This window comes from Saccopteryx bilineata, chromosome 10, assembly GCF_036850765.1.
Source record: "Saccopteryx bilineata isolate mSacBil1 chromosome 10, mSacBil1_pri_phased_curated, whole genome shotgun sequence".
NCBI classification, from domain to species: Eukaryota; Metazoa; Chordata; class Mammalia; order Chiroptera; family Emballonuridae; genus Saccopteryx; species Saccopteryx bilineata.
This window is the reverse complement of record NC_089499.1, coordinates 82,032,707-82,048,656: the sequence shown is the minus strand read 5'-3', so window position 1 is coordinate 82,048,656 and position 15,950 is coordinate 82,032,707. Positions and strand designations below refer to the sequence as shown.

The 15,950-nt window shown below is 49.7% G+C and overlaps 1 protein-coding gene across 1 annotated transcript in view; it reads right to left on the bottom strand.

The window, feature by feature from the left end:
* Window positions 1-15,641, bottom strand: part of ACOX2 (acyl-CoA oxidase 2) — a 30,641-nt gene extending 15,000 nt beyond the window's left edge. Inside the window, exons 1-11 of the mRNA XM_066244998.1 lie at window positions 15,518-15,641; window positions 12,419-12,601; window positions 11,864-12,026; window positions 11,501-11,652; window positions 11,036-11,143; window positions 7,977-8,096; window positions 7,530-7,645; window positions 6,665-6,837; window positions 4,509-4,671; window positions 3,243-3,433; window positions 1,410-1,589 (exon numbers count right to left, since the gene is read on the bottom strand). Coding sequence (XP_066101095.1) covers window positions 1,410-1,589; window positions 3,243-3,433; window positions 4,509-4,671; window positions 6,665-6,837; window positions 7,530-7,645; window positions 7,977-8,096; window positions 11,036-11,143; window positions 11,501-11,652; window positions 11,864-12,026; window positions 12,419-12,578 — 1,526 coding nt within the window. The 5' untranslated portion in view covers window positions 12,579-12,601; window positions 15,518-15,641. The remainder of the gene's footprint in view (window positions 1-1,409; window positions 1,590-3,242; window positions 3,434-4,508; window positions 4,672-6,664; window positions 6,838-7,529; window positions 7,646-7,976; window positions 8,097-11,035; window positions 11,144-11,500; window positions 11,653-11,863; window positions 12,027-12,418; window positions 12,602-15,517) is intronic.
* Between the last annotated feature and the right edge of the window lie 309 nt (window positions 15,642-15,950).

Here is a 15,950-nt window from a genome sequence, read left to right as displayed (position 1 = left end):
ATAAAATTAAAATCGATAAATTAAAAAAATACAATTTCCTTAATAAAATTAAAATAAAATAAAGACTCTGGGCTCCAGGCCAGCACCCCCCCTCCTCCAAACAAACTCCATCCAGTGTCTTCAGGTCATTCTGCCGACTGACTTTCTGTGGCTGAGCAAGGAGAATGGTTTTTCTCTTAAGGCTAATGAGGCCTGTCAGTCACTTCACCTGCCCCAAGTTCTACCTAAGGGATCTTAGAATAAAAAAAACTAACCCTTGTCCTCCAAACCACTAAGTTGGTCATTTCCTATTTACTTAACCTTTATTCTTTTATTTTCTAGTCCCTGCCCATCTACTCATGACCCTTGGAATTTGTAGGCAAAGCAAACTGTTTATTAAACAATATTTATTTTACTTCTTCAGGGAATAAGTAAGCAGATGTCACATGAGTTCCAAGCAAAAAGCAAAACAAAGACATTTAATTACCTTTAATTAAATTAATTAACCTGAGCACCTTTATTTTGCCCTCCCCAATTCCCCCAACTAAAATGTCAGCTCTGTGTGGCCTGGGCTTTTTATCAGACTGGTGATTCATAGGTCTTCAGTGCCTGGAACAGAGCCTGGCATATGTAGGCACTTAATAAATATTTGTGGAATAAATAATGTCCCAAGTTGCTTGTGACCTTGAGATAACTATTAACCACCCCTGGGACCACAGGTTGGTATGTAATACCTGTTATTGTCTACTGAAAATATTTTTTCCAGGTTGTTGGTGTTTTAGTTCGGGAGGGTTCAGAAAATTTCCTTTTAAGTATTAATAGTTAATCTTTTCATTTTCATGATGGTGTCTGTGCTTGGCCAGGATCTCTCTTTATTCCCAGCCCCTGGTATGTTGACATTTCTGACACACAGTAGGTGCCTGACAGTATTTGTTGAGTGACAGAATGGATGAGTCCTTGGTCTTATCATTATTCCCTGGAGCCTAATATACAGACCCTGCAAATAACCTAATTCTATCTCTTGATATAGTCATCTTTTTAAAAATTTTAGATTGTGGGGTATTTTGAATATATAAATATTGCTTTATTGGTATTTACATACTGATATACTTATGGTATTTACATATGGGTATATTTTTTGTATTGCAAATCAGTAAGAACCTAAAGATTTAAAAAATTCCTTGTACTGGCCAGAGAGGTGATGGCCTTCTACCAGCTTGACCAGGATGGGGAAGGGATGGTGGTCCATGGCTGAGGGGTGTGACTTCCCCTGCTCTCTGCCCATGGTGGCAGGAGCTGAGAGGACTGAGGTTGGGGGAGGGATGGGTTTTTGGAAGAGTATCCACAAATACCCATCCAATCCCAAAGGCCCTCATGTGAGAAGGAGCCTGCCCCCAGGTGGGATGGCTAATTTCTTAGCTACGGCTCACCTGACTGCCACATGTGCCCAGGCCCTGGTGTAGATCTCTGGGTGAAGGAAGTCAGCTTTCTTCTGGGCTGGGCACGTGGCCAAGTCGGGTGCGGTCAGGTATGCAACAGACTGAGGGAGAGATCTCTTCGATGTAGAGCCCGGGGATGCCTGAGCCTGCTGGTAGTTCTTCACCAAAAACCTAGCGGGTGAGGGTGGAGGCAGATGAGAGGGAGAGCACTGTGGGGGAGCCAGCACCCTTCTCTCAGAGAGGTGCACTCTTATGTCCCCTGTGGGAGAAGCTAGGCCACCAGGGTCTTGCTCAGTCCCCCTGAGGGCTACTTTCCACTTCAGAGCGCCTCCCCTTCGCCCAGCCCGCCTGCTGCGGGGGCCCCAGCAAGATGTGTACTGGGCTATAGTTTCCCAATGAACCAGACTGGGCTGGAGCTGGGCAGGCACTCAGATCTGGAACGTAAACCTTTTTGATATCTGAGCAAACAGAATCCTTTCTTCTGGTTAGGATCTTGCGGTTTGGGGATTTGTGATGAATTGTACAATGACTGGGGAATTAATTTTTTCTTAGCTGAATAAAGAAGGAAAGATGCATGAATGCTAACATGCGTGAGAAGATTACAGGTGACTCTTGGCTCCTTCCCTGTGATAACCTAGTGGTTATAGGCTCTGGGCTCAGACAACCTGAATTCCCTGCAGCTCCACTGAGACCCAGGTGATGCTGTAAAAATTGCTTTACCTGCCCTGCCTCAGTGTGTCTGCCTCTAAGTGGGGATGATAGTACTCACCCGAACGAGCCCAGCACAGTGTGGGGCGGAGTGTCTAATACATGACATTGTACTCTTTTTGTAATTTGAAAAACCCCCAATAAATATTACATATTTTTAAAAATCCTAAGAAATATTATATATTGATAGCATATTTTCCAGTAAAACCTTCCTTTCTGCATGGAGAAGTACTTGCCCTGTTTAGCCACCTGAGAATAGATGAACCGAGCAGGCCTTGTCAGCCAAGAGAGCTGAGACCTCCCGCACAGAGGGCTGGGAAGCAGCTCCTGTCAGGAGGAGGCCGGCTCAGCCACCCCTGCCTGCCTCTCCGACCGAGCCCCTCTGTGCAGGCTCTGCGCTAGGCCTGGGGAAAGGCTCTTGGTCACAAAATGAGACACTTTTCAGATTGTGATAACTGCTCCAAGGACTCAGGACAGTGTTGACTGGAAGGGTCGGAGTGGTGCTGCTCAAGATGCAGTGGTCAGGGAGGACGTCTGAAGCAGGTGTCATTTTCACTGAGGCCTGGTGGACCAGAAGGAGCCAGCTGTGGGATAGTAAACTGGGGCAGAGGGTTTTCAGGGAGGGAAGGAGTGTGAAGGCCCCAGGGGGAAGCAGAAGTGTGTGTCCAGGAAAGGGAGCAGAGGCAGGAGCTGGGAGAGCAGGATGGAGGGAGGCAGGGCCAGATCGAAGGACCTGGGAGTCATGTGTGGAATGTGGCACTTTTCTACAATCAGTGGGAAGCCACTGGAGTTTAAGAAAGAGAAAAGTGATCTTCTCTCGGCTTTGAAATGACTCTCACTGTGGAGAAAGGGCTGAAGTGAGCGGGAGCAGCAGTGAGGAGATGGATGCTGTTATCCAGGTGACTGGGACAGAGCTGGCTGGGAGCTGCAGACATCCACTCTTCCCCTGCAGTCTGGGGAAGAGTGGATGGGTTGGAGACATATTGTGGAAGTTGGACAATCCCCAAATGGCACTCCCCAAAGTCTGCTCCCCCTGTGGACATCAGATGAATGCTTCAACCCAAGCACAACCCCCAGGGGCCAGAGAGAGGAGGCCTGGGTTGGCCTCATCCTTACCTGGCCATCTGCAGGTAGAGTACGGTGTTCTCACCCTCGTAGGTGCAGGAGGCTGTCACTCTGGTGACCAGTGATGGCAGGCCACTCAGCTTTGAGTAACCATGTCCTCCGCAGGCCCTGCGACACAACTCAGTTCCCTGGGTGCAGAATTCCGATACCATGGCCTTTAAACCTGAGCTCAGTGAGTGCAGCTGTGAGAACCAGAAGGGGATCAGGTGGTGTGAGGGGGCTCCTCCAGTATCGAGTGCCTGCTGTGTGCTGAGGTAAGAATTGTTTCCTCAGCTCACAACTTTATAAATGAGAAGGCTGAGGTTCACAGAAGTTATGTGACTCACCCAAGGTCACACAATGAGGCAGTGGAGCTGTAAGGACAAGAAGAACAAAGAAAAACCCTCCAGGCCAGAGTCTCGAGAAAGGGTGCTTCCTGGATAGGACTTGCCATTATCTAGGCATTATGGGATTTGCTGGCAAGCCTATGAGGATGGAAGTCTACCATCAACCCACTGTCCTGGGTTGTAGGAGGGGCTGCCAGGCGGCTGACCTGGCTTGATGTTTTGGTTCTTGAAAACTCCTAACTGTTTGCAGACTTAAGTCCCTGGGAGAAAGTTTGTGTCCCTTCACCTCACTGTACTTGGCCTTCGTCGTCTGTGAACTGGGGCTATGAGAGGCGCCTGCGGCACAGTGAAGGGTTCAGGAAGCGGTACCCACAGCACACGGGGCTTCACAGACTGAACCCCAGAGTACATGCAAGAACAGTCCTTTAGCCGAGACCCTTGCGGCCAAATGTGTTTTAGAATCAATAACTTTTTGAATTTTAGAAAGGTAAAGCAGGGCATCAAAGGTTGATTATATATAATACCCTGGAGAGAAATCTGGGGCAGCCTTAGTGATCGCACACATTAATATTTCTGCTGCAAAATGTGTTCACACTCAGTGGGATGAATTAGGTCAGTTCAGGTCAAACCATGCCACCAAATGAGTCCTATTGATAAACATCCTTGGTTTTCAGAGTTTTTTGGGTTTCCAGTGCACATCAGAGACTGTATCTGTGTTCTATATGATATGATTATTTCTTCTAACAGTTTTGGAGCTTCCTGGGGGCCAAATGGGAGTGGGTTTTTATGTTGGGGCATAGTTCCCTCTGGGTGCCCTGGGATGTTTGGAAGGCTGAAAAAGGGGAAAGAGGATGGGGCCCATGGGAGTGGGACCAGGCAGAACAGTTTCAGCCCTCCTCCTGGCTCCTGCCCACCAGCAGACAGGAGGTACCTCAGGCAGGAGATTGAAGTCTCCATCCAGAATGACCCTGTAGGACTGATGGAAGAATTCCATGAGGCCGTTTGCCATGAAGTGGAGCGCATAGGCCGTAGCCAGCTGCGGGAAGAGTTTCTGCTGCTGTGTTTGGTAGTCCAGGACTTTTGCCTCCGGGTCACTGAGGGCAAGAAACGTGGAAGGTTTAGAAGATTGTACATGGCATATTCACCTTCCCATAGCCCTAAGGCCGTACACAAAGTCTTAAAAATGGACAGTTGTTATGTCTCACTGTAAAACTTGACCCAAAATGACATGAGGCAAGTAATAATCTTTTAAAATCCCACCTACACAAACAACCACTCATTTTACTGCAGAAATACTGATACTTGCTTACGAGTGCTGCCCCTTGCGGGTGAGGTTTACACAATTACAGCACATGCATTATATCATCCTTACCAGAACTTAAAATCTGGTAAGTTCTAAATTCTAACACATCTGGTCCCAAGGATTTTTGGGTGAGGGGTTGTGGCCCTCTACTCCTGATGACTTGAACCTTGAACTTTTACTACCTCGGTGTACTTGCTGGGTGTTGGGAAGTGTTGCACCTAATCACTGACTCTGTGTTTGTAAACTCAGGGCCAGTGGAGTCCTAGCATAGGGACTGCATCTGCCTCGTCCACTGCTGTGTCCTCAGGCCTGAGACTGTGTCCAGCATGTAGGGCCTGCAGTTACTATTTGTGAATTGAAAGCAGGTATGGCAGTGAGAAGCTTCTCATGGCTGATGAGCAGAAATCTGGAGTCCCTTGTTCAGGCCAGGAGCCTCTCACCTGTACTATTATAACTGTCCTTGGGACATTTCTGCAACCCAGAAAACTGGGCTCTGAAAGGACGTCCTCAGCAGCCCCTTCTTCCCAGTGTCCCTCTTCTCCAGAGCAGATGCCTTCAGTCTAGCAAGCTGAGGTGCAGCCTGGCAGGGTGCCTGGGTCTGCAGAGTAGAGGACCCTGGGGAAAGGGCCGCACACGCTTTGTTGGATTTCACCCTCAACACCACACTGAGAGGCCATTCCTGTCATGCCCATTCTGTAGATGAGGAAGCTGAGGGACAAAAGGAGGGACAGCTAGCCTAAGCTCCACAACTAACAATTGGCCATACTGAGTGTGGCCTCGGTCTGCCTGGCATCTGACCCTCAGTTCATTTGCATTCTACTCCCAGCTCCCTTAGCCCATGGTGTAAAACACCAGCGGACTCTTGGACTGTCAAGTTCCAGTCCTGATGATGTCGGGCTCCACTCTACGAGTGGGAAACTGAGACCCAAGGAGGGCAGAGGACTTGCCCCCAGCCACTTAGCAGAGTTGGGCAGGAACTGCTAGGTGGAAGCCACGCCTCAGCACTGGGAGTCCAGTCAGCTCTGCACCCTCTTTCTGTGCTCAGCCTGTGGCAGCACATGCCCAGCTTGCGTTTGCTGTGCTCAGGTCTGTCCCTTTGGGGCATATTTTGCCTACAGAATGACTTGTTGTTTACCTGAAATTCAAATTTAACTGGTAGTCCTGTATTTTTCTTTGCTGAATCTGGCAACTGTGTGTGTGCATGTGTACATGTACACAATTAAATAGAGAGTATAGTCTGCCTTTGCTATTTGGTGCCATGGAGGGGAGGAAGTGTCAGTCTAACGCAGCCATCCATTTACAACAAAATAGATTCAGACTTGGACATACCACAGCCAGACAGAACCAACCTCAGCCAGTGGAGTCTGATGTGACAGCTGGGCTTTGCCAGGCACAATTACTCACACTGTGACAGAACAAATTTAGGAGACACAGTCACCTACAGCTTGGCAACCAGCTTACCCAGACACAGCTGTATAGGCCCTTGCTGAACCAGACTGAGCCAGGTCTGGTTGTACAGAGCCAAAGACACACAATCACACAGCCCAATGGGGTCTGACACCGACAGACACAGGTTGGGCTAGTTGATTGGCCAGAGTTAGGAGGAGCCAGGTAGAGAGCCCACAGACGTGGCCAGATGGACCAGGCCTGCATAGATACTGTGTGTGCATTAAGGGGTCATGCGTGCTCCCAGTACCCTGCTCTGGTGGAGGGTACTGTGTCAGGGCACTGTGGGACTGAGAGGTAGTCCTGTCTGCAATGGTCAGGCTCTGGGTGCCTCTTGCCTGGTTCGGAGCTGCGATTGGCGACGGATGACTGAGTAGCGAATGGCAATGACGCAAGCCTTCTGCAGATGGAATATGATCTCACTTAATAGCAGCTCCACCCGCGTCACCACCATGGAAAGGTAGTTGATCTGTGCTGTTCCAAGCTTGATGTAGGTGCCGTCTGGCAAGACCTGGTAGACCAAGGACAGGTGCTGGGTCTGAGCCAAGGCTCCTCCTCCACCTGCTTCACACCCAGAACCATGGGCCTCCATATCCTATGGAAACCACAGTCCTCAAACTGCTTACCTGAAGTGCACACAGCTGGCCATCAGCCACAATGTGCTTATATGGCCATGATCATTGTTAAAAGTGAAACATCTGTGCTTGTTGCTGAGTAGCCACTACCTTAAGTGCCCTGACTCATAGCTTCTTTCCTGGGATACCCTGGACCTTCCCATAGTCCACAGTTAAAGGTAATTCCTGGAAAAATGTGGGCCTCTGGAACTTTCTTCAGCACTTGGCCAGTGTGTCTGTTCAAGTCATTGGTTGTGTCCAGGCTTCATTGTAGGTAAATATGCATGTCATCCTCAAAACCATTCCTCTGCACTTCAGATTGCCTTGCTACCACTCCCCATGATTCATTGCTCTGCCATCTAACAAGGTGAGCATTTACCCATGAGAACTCTGAGGCTCAGAAAGCCCAAGTGACTTGCTCAAGATCACACAGCTCCTAAGCTGTGGTTTTACCCAGGTCTTGCCTCTCTAGGGGAGAATTGCCCCAAACTCAGCTCTATGGAGGAGGACCCAGAGCCAGCAGCAGCCTGTGAGGGGCCACTGTCCCCTCTCCAAGCAGTGAAGGCCTGCACACTCCCCAGAACCCAACCTGTGCAAAGCGACTCAGCATGTTTTCCCTGGGGACCCGCACGTGGTCCAGTCGCAGAAAGCCATTGTCTGTGTGCTCAAAGTCCATCTTGGGTCCGATATCTCCAACAGTGATTCCTAGAAAGAGATATAGTTTTGGAATGTTGGTCAGTTGAGTGCTTTCTGTGTGCTGGATATCACACACATATTCTAGCTCCTGAGCCTCACAGCAGCCTGTGACACTGAGGTTATTACACCTGTTTTGCAGGTGAGCAAGCTTAGGTCAGACAGATGCTGAATCTTGCTTAAGTTTACCTAGCTAGTCAGCACCAGGTCTTTCCAACTAGACTCACCCTGCCCAAGGTTGAAGTGTCTCAGCTTTTTCCATGGACTTCTGAGGCCCTGGAAAGGAAAGGCTGGGAGAGGGTCTCCTCTGGCTGGGGACCTGGAGGGAGCAGCATGGGCTTACCTGGCAGAGGGCTGTGGTCCTGGAGGCTCCGGATGGGCACAATAAAGGCATGCATGCCCCGCCGGACTCCTGAGCAGATCAGCTGGGCCTGGACCAGGGCGTGGGTGGCTGACCGTCCCACTAAGGGCAGAGAGATTAGAGGCTGAAAGTGACCCCGGAATATGAGGCCCTGCTGTGCAGTCCCGCTAACCCTCCCCATCAGAAACCTGGATGTAAGCATCTGAAATGGGTTAGGAGGACCAGTGTGGTGGATAGGGAAGGGCAGGGTACTTTATGAGGCCAGATGGAGGTTGGTTTGATTTGCCTCCAAGGATGGGTGATGGGAGAATTACAAGGAACCCTGAGGACAAGGGGTGTTTTCCAGGGGAGTCACATAGGGAAGGGTGTGAAGGCAGAGGAAATAGCATGCTCAGAAGCTCAAGGGCTGGATGGGCTTGGTGGGGCTGGGCACTGGAGGAAGTAGCATCCAGGACACAAAGGGACACTCTTTCAGGTTCCCTTCAACTCACATGGCCATGATTTACTGGAAATGAACCCATCCTAAGAGCTTTAATGTGCCTGATTCTAGAATATATTGAGTTAGAGGGATTTATGGAGAGCCATTTGGTGGCTAAAGGGGTAGGGGTTTGTGTTTGAACATTAGGGCTGTGTAGCAAGCAGCCTTCAATTACATAGGCAGGGCCCCCATGGCTTAGGGAGGCTGATGGAGACATTGAGGGGACCACAGCTGTCCACACCCTTTGGGTGCTTCCTCTTCCAAAGTCAAAGTCTGATAAAGGTTATGGATTTTAATGAAAACTGCCCAATCTTGGGAAGCTTGGCTTCTATTCTAGGAGGGACTTCTTGTTTTTTATTTGTTTGTTTGTTTTTTATTGTTATTTTTTAGTGAGAGAGACAGAGAGAGGGACAGATAGGGACAAACAGGAAGGGAGAGAGATGAGAAGCATCAATTCTTTGTTGCATCACTTTAGTTATTCACTGATTGCTTTCTCATATGTGCCTTGACTGGGGTTGGGGGGCTCCAGCTGAGCCAGTGACTTTGGGCTTCAAGCTAGTCACCTTTGAGCTCAAGCCAGCGACCATGGTGTCATGTCTATGATCCACACTCAAGCCAGCAACCCTGTGCTCAAGTTTGTGAGCCCGTACTCAAGCTGGTGACCTTAGGGTTTTGAACCTGGGTCTTCTGCATTCCAAGCCAATGCTCTATCCTCTGTGCCACCACTTGCTCAGGTTAGGACAGTCTTCTGACTGAAGTGTGTAACCTTGAGTAATTTTCTTTGGATACAAATAGACAAGAGCTGCTGGGGTAAGTATGTGAGGATGCATGGCAGGAAAATGGGTCCCAAATCACAGACAGATGTGCTCTCTGCTGCTCCCACCCCAGCTGATGGGCACCTTTGAAAACTCACTGATTAGCCCTGGCCAGTTGGCTCAGCAGTAGAGCGTTGGTCTGGCATGTGGAAGTCCCAGGTTTGGTTCCCAGTTAGGGCACACAGGAGAAGCGCCCATATGCTTCTCCACCTCTCTCTCTGTCTCTCTCCCTCTCTCTCTCTTCTCCTCCTGCATTCATGGCTCGAATGGTTCGAGGGTTTTGGCTCCGAATGCTGAGGGTGGCTCCATGTTCTCACCTCAGGTGCTAGAATAGATCAGTTGCCAAGCAACAAAGCAAGTCTCAGATGGGCAGAGCATTGCCCCATAGAGGGCTTGCTGGGTGGATCCCCTTCAGGGCGCTAGAGGGAGTCTGTCTGCCTCCCTGCCTCTCCCTCTTAAAAAAAAAGTCACTGATCACAGAAAGGGGGAACTACTCCCCAAAGAGCCAAATGAATCTAGCAATGACTTCTTAAAGGCACTGTGAAATGAGCAAGCTTGTTTTATTCTGGCCCCAAAAACCTATTAATAAATGACTTTGCTTTTAACCTAATCATAATAAATACAGATAATTGCCATTGATCAAAATCCAAGTGGTGCCAGACCCTATGCTGGTGCTTCCCAGTTCTTACAGGGCAGGGTGATGAGTCCCATATTCCAGATAAGGAAACAGGCTCCTTGAGCTGAGTGACCCACTGCTCGATTAGTGGCCGGGAGAAGGCTGGCGTTTGAACTGTGCCTGATTTCAAAGGCTGGTTATTTTTCTCTGTAGTTTTGACAGCAGCCATCCTCTCTCTCTCTCTCTCTCTCTCTCTCTCTCTCCTCTCTCATCCTCTCTCTCTCTTCTCTCTCTCTCTCTCTCCTCTCTCTTTCGCTCTCTCTCTATCCTTTCATTGTTCTCTTGTGCCCCCCTCTTATTTCTCTCGCCTCTGTCTCTTTTCTCCCTCTGGAGCCTCTCATCTCTCTGTCTCTCTTTTTGTGCTCTAGTTGGACTCCTCAATTCATTGTATATATATTTTTAATATGAACGTTCACCAGTGGGTCCACAAGTGCCACAGACTTGTGTTCTCAAATCGGAGGAAGATGGTCTTCCAGGAGACTGCTTTCTCAGGGCCTGGGCAATCACTGAGTCCCAGGGAATCACGGCGTGGACGCCACCTAGCGGCCATGGGTGGCGTGGTGCTGGTGCCCTGATAGGCACTGGTGGTGGGTGGACAGGGAGGGATGTTTTTCTCACAGTGTAATCCCAGAGCTCTGTGCTCTGGCTTTTGACAAGTTTTGGGAGATGAGAGAAACCGGGATTGTGGAGAGTGCCTGGGACTAGGTGTGTGTGCATGAGTTCTGTGCAGACACACAGGTGTGTGTGTGTGTGTGTGTGTGTGTGTGTGTGTGTATGCAGTGTGTGTGAGAGAGGCTTTGGCTCTCATCCCTCAAAGTTGGGTGGATTTCCCCAGTTGTTTCAAAGTTCCTTTGGGGCCTCTCAGCCACTCACTGATGACATTCTTCATATCCTGCCTCTTTTACAGAGTAAGAACCTGAGGCTCAGAAAGATGAATTGACTTGCCCCAAGTCACTAGCCTAGAGCAGGGAATTAATCTGAGGTCTGTAAAACGTCCAAGTCAGTGATATTCTGCCATCCAGCTTTGTTCTCCATAGGGACAGGTGATGCTGAGTGATGGATGGATACTTACGGTCACCCGGCCACCATTTGGTGGCAGTTATTGTGGGGCTGTGAAGCACAAACTCCTGGGTGTCTGCATTATAGGTGGCTTCAGTCTCCAGTCCTCGAAGATACGTCCCTTGGAATCAAAGATGGGAGTTAGACACGGGGTCAGGATGGGAATCTCACCTGGGGAGCAGTGTCCAGGTGGTGCTAGCCCAATACTACTGGGGTACCTCCCAGCTGTGCTTACAGGCTTTGCTCTCCTTTCACCCATGGGCTGAGTGGGGGACACATGGCTGGCCCATGACGAGGGGTGATTGCTGACCACCATGAGCTCAAACATCGTTTATGTAAATTAGAGAAAAGCACCACCCCTTCCTCCAGACCCTTGACTGCCACCTGCTGTAACATTTTCATAATCAATACACAAGTCTGTGATTACTGAGATGTGCGTGGGCCTTGGAACTGCACTGCACTCAGCAGCCCGGCTCACCGTGTCCCAGTTCCGTCTGGGCATATGTTGCGATGATCTGGAACTTGTTGCAGAGTGGGGCCCATTTGGCAATCTGCTCCTCTGAGCCCAGGCTCCTGACAGCTTTCAGGAAGATGTGTTGTAAACTTAAGCCCAGGTCTCCAGAAACAGCTCTGTAGGGAAGAGATGGTGTGATTGAGCAGACCATTGGCGACGGGGGCCCAGGCATCCTCATCTGAGCAGGGTGCAGAAGGGAAGGAGAACCTTGAGTACTGGTTTCCCAGTAAGTACTGCCTTTGTTAGGGAAAACAGCTCAAGGGGCTGGGGGTTCTGGGTGATCCCAGGGGAATTCCTCTCTGGTAGGGCTGCCCTTGGAGTGAGCACCTGTAAGTGTACTGTAATTCAAGACTGTCTTCCAACCAGCCCAGGCGCTGTGCTATCATCTGGATGTGGAATTTCTTCTTAACGGCGGCTTCATAACGCTCATTCTGGGTCATGAAATAAATATCCTTCAGGCTAAGCTCTGGGTCACTGTGGATGATGCTCTCTGCCAAGAACAGACAACAGTGGGCTTAAGGACCAGAGTACCTTCAGATCTTTCCACCCACTTGCTTCATGGATGTGGAAAGGAAGTCAGATATTATTGTCATTTGATGGATGTGATGAAAGTGACTTGCCCAAGGTTACAAAGCTATACAGTGGTAGCATAAGATCAAGCGTCCAGGTCTCATGCTGCCTAGGACTCTTCTATCCCTCAGATGGACTTAGGGGATATTGACATGTTAAAGAGGCTTTAGAGTCCAAAGGACTGAATCTGTAACAGTTGAATTTTGAAAGTAAACTTTGTTAGTTGGAGGTGTCACTGCTAGTGAGGGACTCTTCTTCCAAGAACAGCATATGGGCACAAAGAAGACATTCCACTCCCCATCCTCCTCTTACCAACTTTCCTCCGGAGTGCCGTGTTCTGGGCTCCTCCATCAAGTATGTTGGTGAGCCTTTCCACATTGAAGGACGGCTGGTGCCTCTCACTCTCTATGTCAGGGTGCACTTGCCTGCTCCAGGAGTCCCCCATCGACACTCGGTGTGCTGGGCTGCTCATCCTAGCCTGGGTCTGCCTGGTGTCTGAGGAGAGAGGTACAGTGATTTCCCCCTTATCTGAGGTTTTGCTTTTCATAGTTTCAGTTATTCATGGTCAAGCGCAGCCTGAAAGTATTAAATGGAAAATTCCAGAAATAAACAATTCATAAATTTTAAATTGTGCGGCATTCTGAGTGGTGTGATAAACTCTCTCGAGTTCAGTTCCATCCGACACAAGCCGTGAATCATCCCTTTGTATAAATCACTGTCCGGCTAGTCATTTAGTAGCTGCCTCTGTTATCAGATTGCTGCAGTATCACAGAGTTTGTGTTCAAGTGACCCTTATATTACTTAATAATGGCCCCAAAGTGCAAGGGTAGAGATGCTGGCAGCTGACCGGCAGTGGCACAGTGGATAGAGCATCGACCTGTGATGCTGAGGACCCCTGTTTGAAACAGGTCACTAGCTAGAGTGGCTTGCCAGCTTGAGTGTGGGGTCACTGGCTTGAGCATGATCCCAAGGTTGACATGATCCCAAGGTTGCTAGCTTGAGCAGGGGGTCATTGGCTTGGCTTGATCCCTTGGTCAAGCACATATGAGAAGCAATCAATGAACAACTAAAGTGCCACAACTACAAGTTGATGCTTGTCATCTCTCTCCTTGCACCCACCTGCCTCCTTGTCTTCTCTCTCTCTAAAAGAAAAAGAATGCTGGCAATTCAGATGTGCCAAAAGAGAAGCCATGAAATTCTTTATGTGAAAAGGTGAGTACAGTACATACAGTAAGATATTCCGAGAGACCATATTCACATAACTTTTATTACAGTTACTTTTGTTGTAATTGTTCTGTTTTATTATGTTATTGCTATTAATCTCTTACTGTGCCTAAGGTATAAATTAAACTTGATCACAGGTATGTGCAGGAAAAAAGTAGCATATATAGATAGCGTTCAGTGCTATCAGCAGTTTCGGGCATCCACAGAGGTCATGGAACAGATTCTCCACGGATAGGGTCTGCAGTATGTCTGGCCTTGCTGCTCTGGTTCTGGGCAGTGCTGCGAGCCTGTGTGCAGAGGGTCTGCCCAGGGCTGAGTGTCAACCGGGGCCTGCTTGGTTGAGGAAAGCATCTGCTCTTAAATACTTGAGTGCCACTCCACCCGCACGCTCCTCCCTGTGGGCACTCACTGTGCACCAGGCCTTGTCTAAGTGTCTTATGCAGGAATTGCCCAGTAACTGGTAGTTCAATACATGTTAGCCAAGATATGGACACGATTTGATCACAGAGCTCATGCTCTGGCCACTGCAGCTTGTGTTGCAAGCATTGCCTGGCCCTGGGGAGATCCTCACGAAAGTCAATGAAGATCACACATGGAAAAATTAATCTTAAAGAGATGAAGTGTTCAGCCTCTAGGTGCACAGCTGGAGGTGGCCAGGAGTTGGATGGGGTCTGATCACAAAGCACATGCTCTGTCCACACTATAGCCCTGCCATGGGGGCTCGCTGGGGGAACCTGTGGTCCCCGTCACCTGGTTCACTAAGTCCTGGGCTCATTTGCTTATTTCTGTGAGCCTGGAGGCATTCTGTGGAGCTGAGGGGAGGAAACTTGCTTCTTGCCTATGAAGTGTTCTCTGTGGGACCTCTGGGTGTCCCTCATAGCTAGGGGCAGATCCTGCATCCTTCACAACAAACCCTCGGCCTCCCCGCAGCAAGGCAACCACTGGGTGCAGTCTGTTCTACTTCCTGAGACTCTCAAATCCATCTGTTCCTTCCATCCCTGTGGCTGCCACCCGGGCCACCATCATCTCTCACCTGGCCTCATTGTCTGTCTCTTCTTGTCTGTTCTCCCAGCTGCCCCTATGGGCTCTTATGCAGTCACATGGTTTTCCTCTCCCCATACTCTCTCTTTTCCCCCTGCACTCTGCCTCTGCTCTGTCCCCTTGTGTACTACTCAGCCCCAGCATCCAGGGACCCCTCCTTAAGAAGCCTTCCTTGTGGGAGAGAATCAAGCACCCTTTCAGGGCCCTACTCTGTGTTAGTAGAGTGGACAATAAGGAATAATTCCTTATTATTCCTCTTCCAAGGCTAAGAGAACCTGGGGGGCTGGCTCTGCTTCTTCATGGGTCCAAGGGCCTAGCTCACAAGAGGCATTCTGTAAATCTTTTCAGTGGTGGCTACCCCCTGCAGAACACTAGTGATACCCTACAGATACACTACTGTTATTGTTGCTGGCTTGCAGAGAGAACAGGCGCCTTGGGAAAGGAGGAGACATTGTTAGTCTTACAGTCACGTGGGGCAAATGAGATTCATATGCAGGTTTCCAAACCAGTGTCCCTAAGTGGGTGGCTCGGCTGTGGGGCCACTGACAAGGGGCCTGGCATGTTCTCAGGGGTCCCCTGGGTCCCTGCAAGGTCACCTATCCCATCTCCTCTCTTCCGTCCCCACCTTCTCTTTGCCTCCTACTCCCTTCACACTAACTGCTGCTGCCTCCTGTAGTGAACACTCCAGCCTCTGCCAGGGCTGTGTCCTCTTCCTGGAAACCCTTTTCCTGGAACACTCTTTCTTGGATGTCCTCAGCTCCCTATTTGCCTCTTCAAGTCTTTGAGTAGTCACCTTCTCAGTGAGCACCCCCCTTTCCACCCTGTTTAAAATCCGAAGACCCCTCCCCCGACATTGCCAATCCCCCTTACTCTTGTCCTACCATACAAGATAATTTATTCATTTATTATGTTTTTGTTTATTGCTGTTTCCACCACTAAAAGGTAAACTCCAAGAGAGCAGAGATCTTTGTCACCTTCATGCTGGTGCTCTAACACTTAGCACAGGGCCAGCATCAAGGTGGTCTAGTGGGTGAAAGAAAGCAGTGCTCATAGTCACTGTAGTGGTGGAGAAGGTCATAACTTAGGCGGTCCAGTTGTCAGGGGTCTCCCAGCCCCCCCACCTCCAGCCTGGATTCCCTGACTCACCTCTGTCCGGAGTCTGCACTGCAGGCCTGGCCTGGCTCTCGAGTTGCAGGCCTAGGCTTCCGGTGGGCGGTCTGGGCCCTTTCTCCTCCCCTAAAGGGGAGGCCCTGCCTAGCTGTCTCACAGCTTGCAGCTGCCCCAGCTGAGCTCACTGCATGTTCTCTCCTCCAGTGGGTGTGGCTGTGCCAGCGCAGGGCTGCCCTGGCAGGATTGCTATAAAGATAACAGGACAAATAGCTTAGCAAGAACCTGGTGGGGCAGCTCAGTGTAAGCTGCTGAGCCCCTGTCTTTCTCTCCCCGTCCTTGCTGGTTCAGGCCCTCCCTCCCAGAGCCTGGTCCTGGAAGAACACACAAACTTACTTGTACTGTGCATAAAGAAACCCCACAGCCCTGACCCACAGTCCAGAGGCTTGGGTTCAAATCCCAAAGGTGTGGC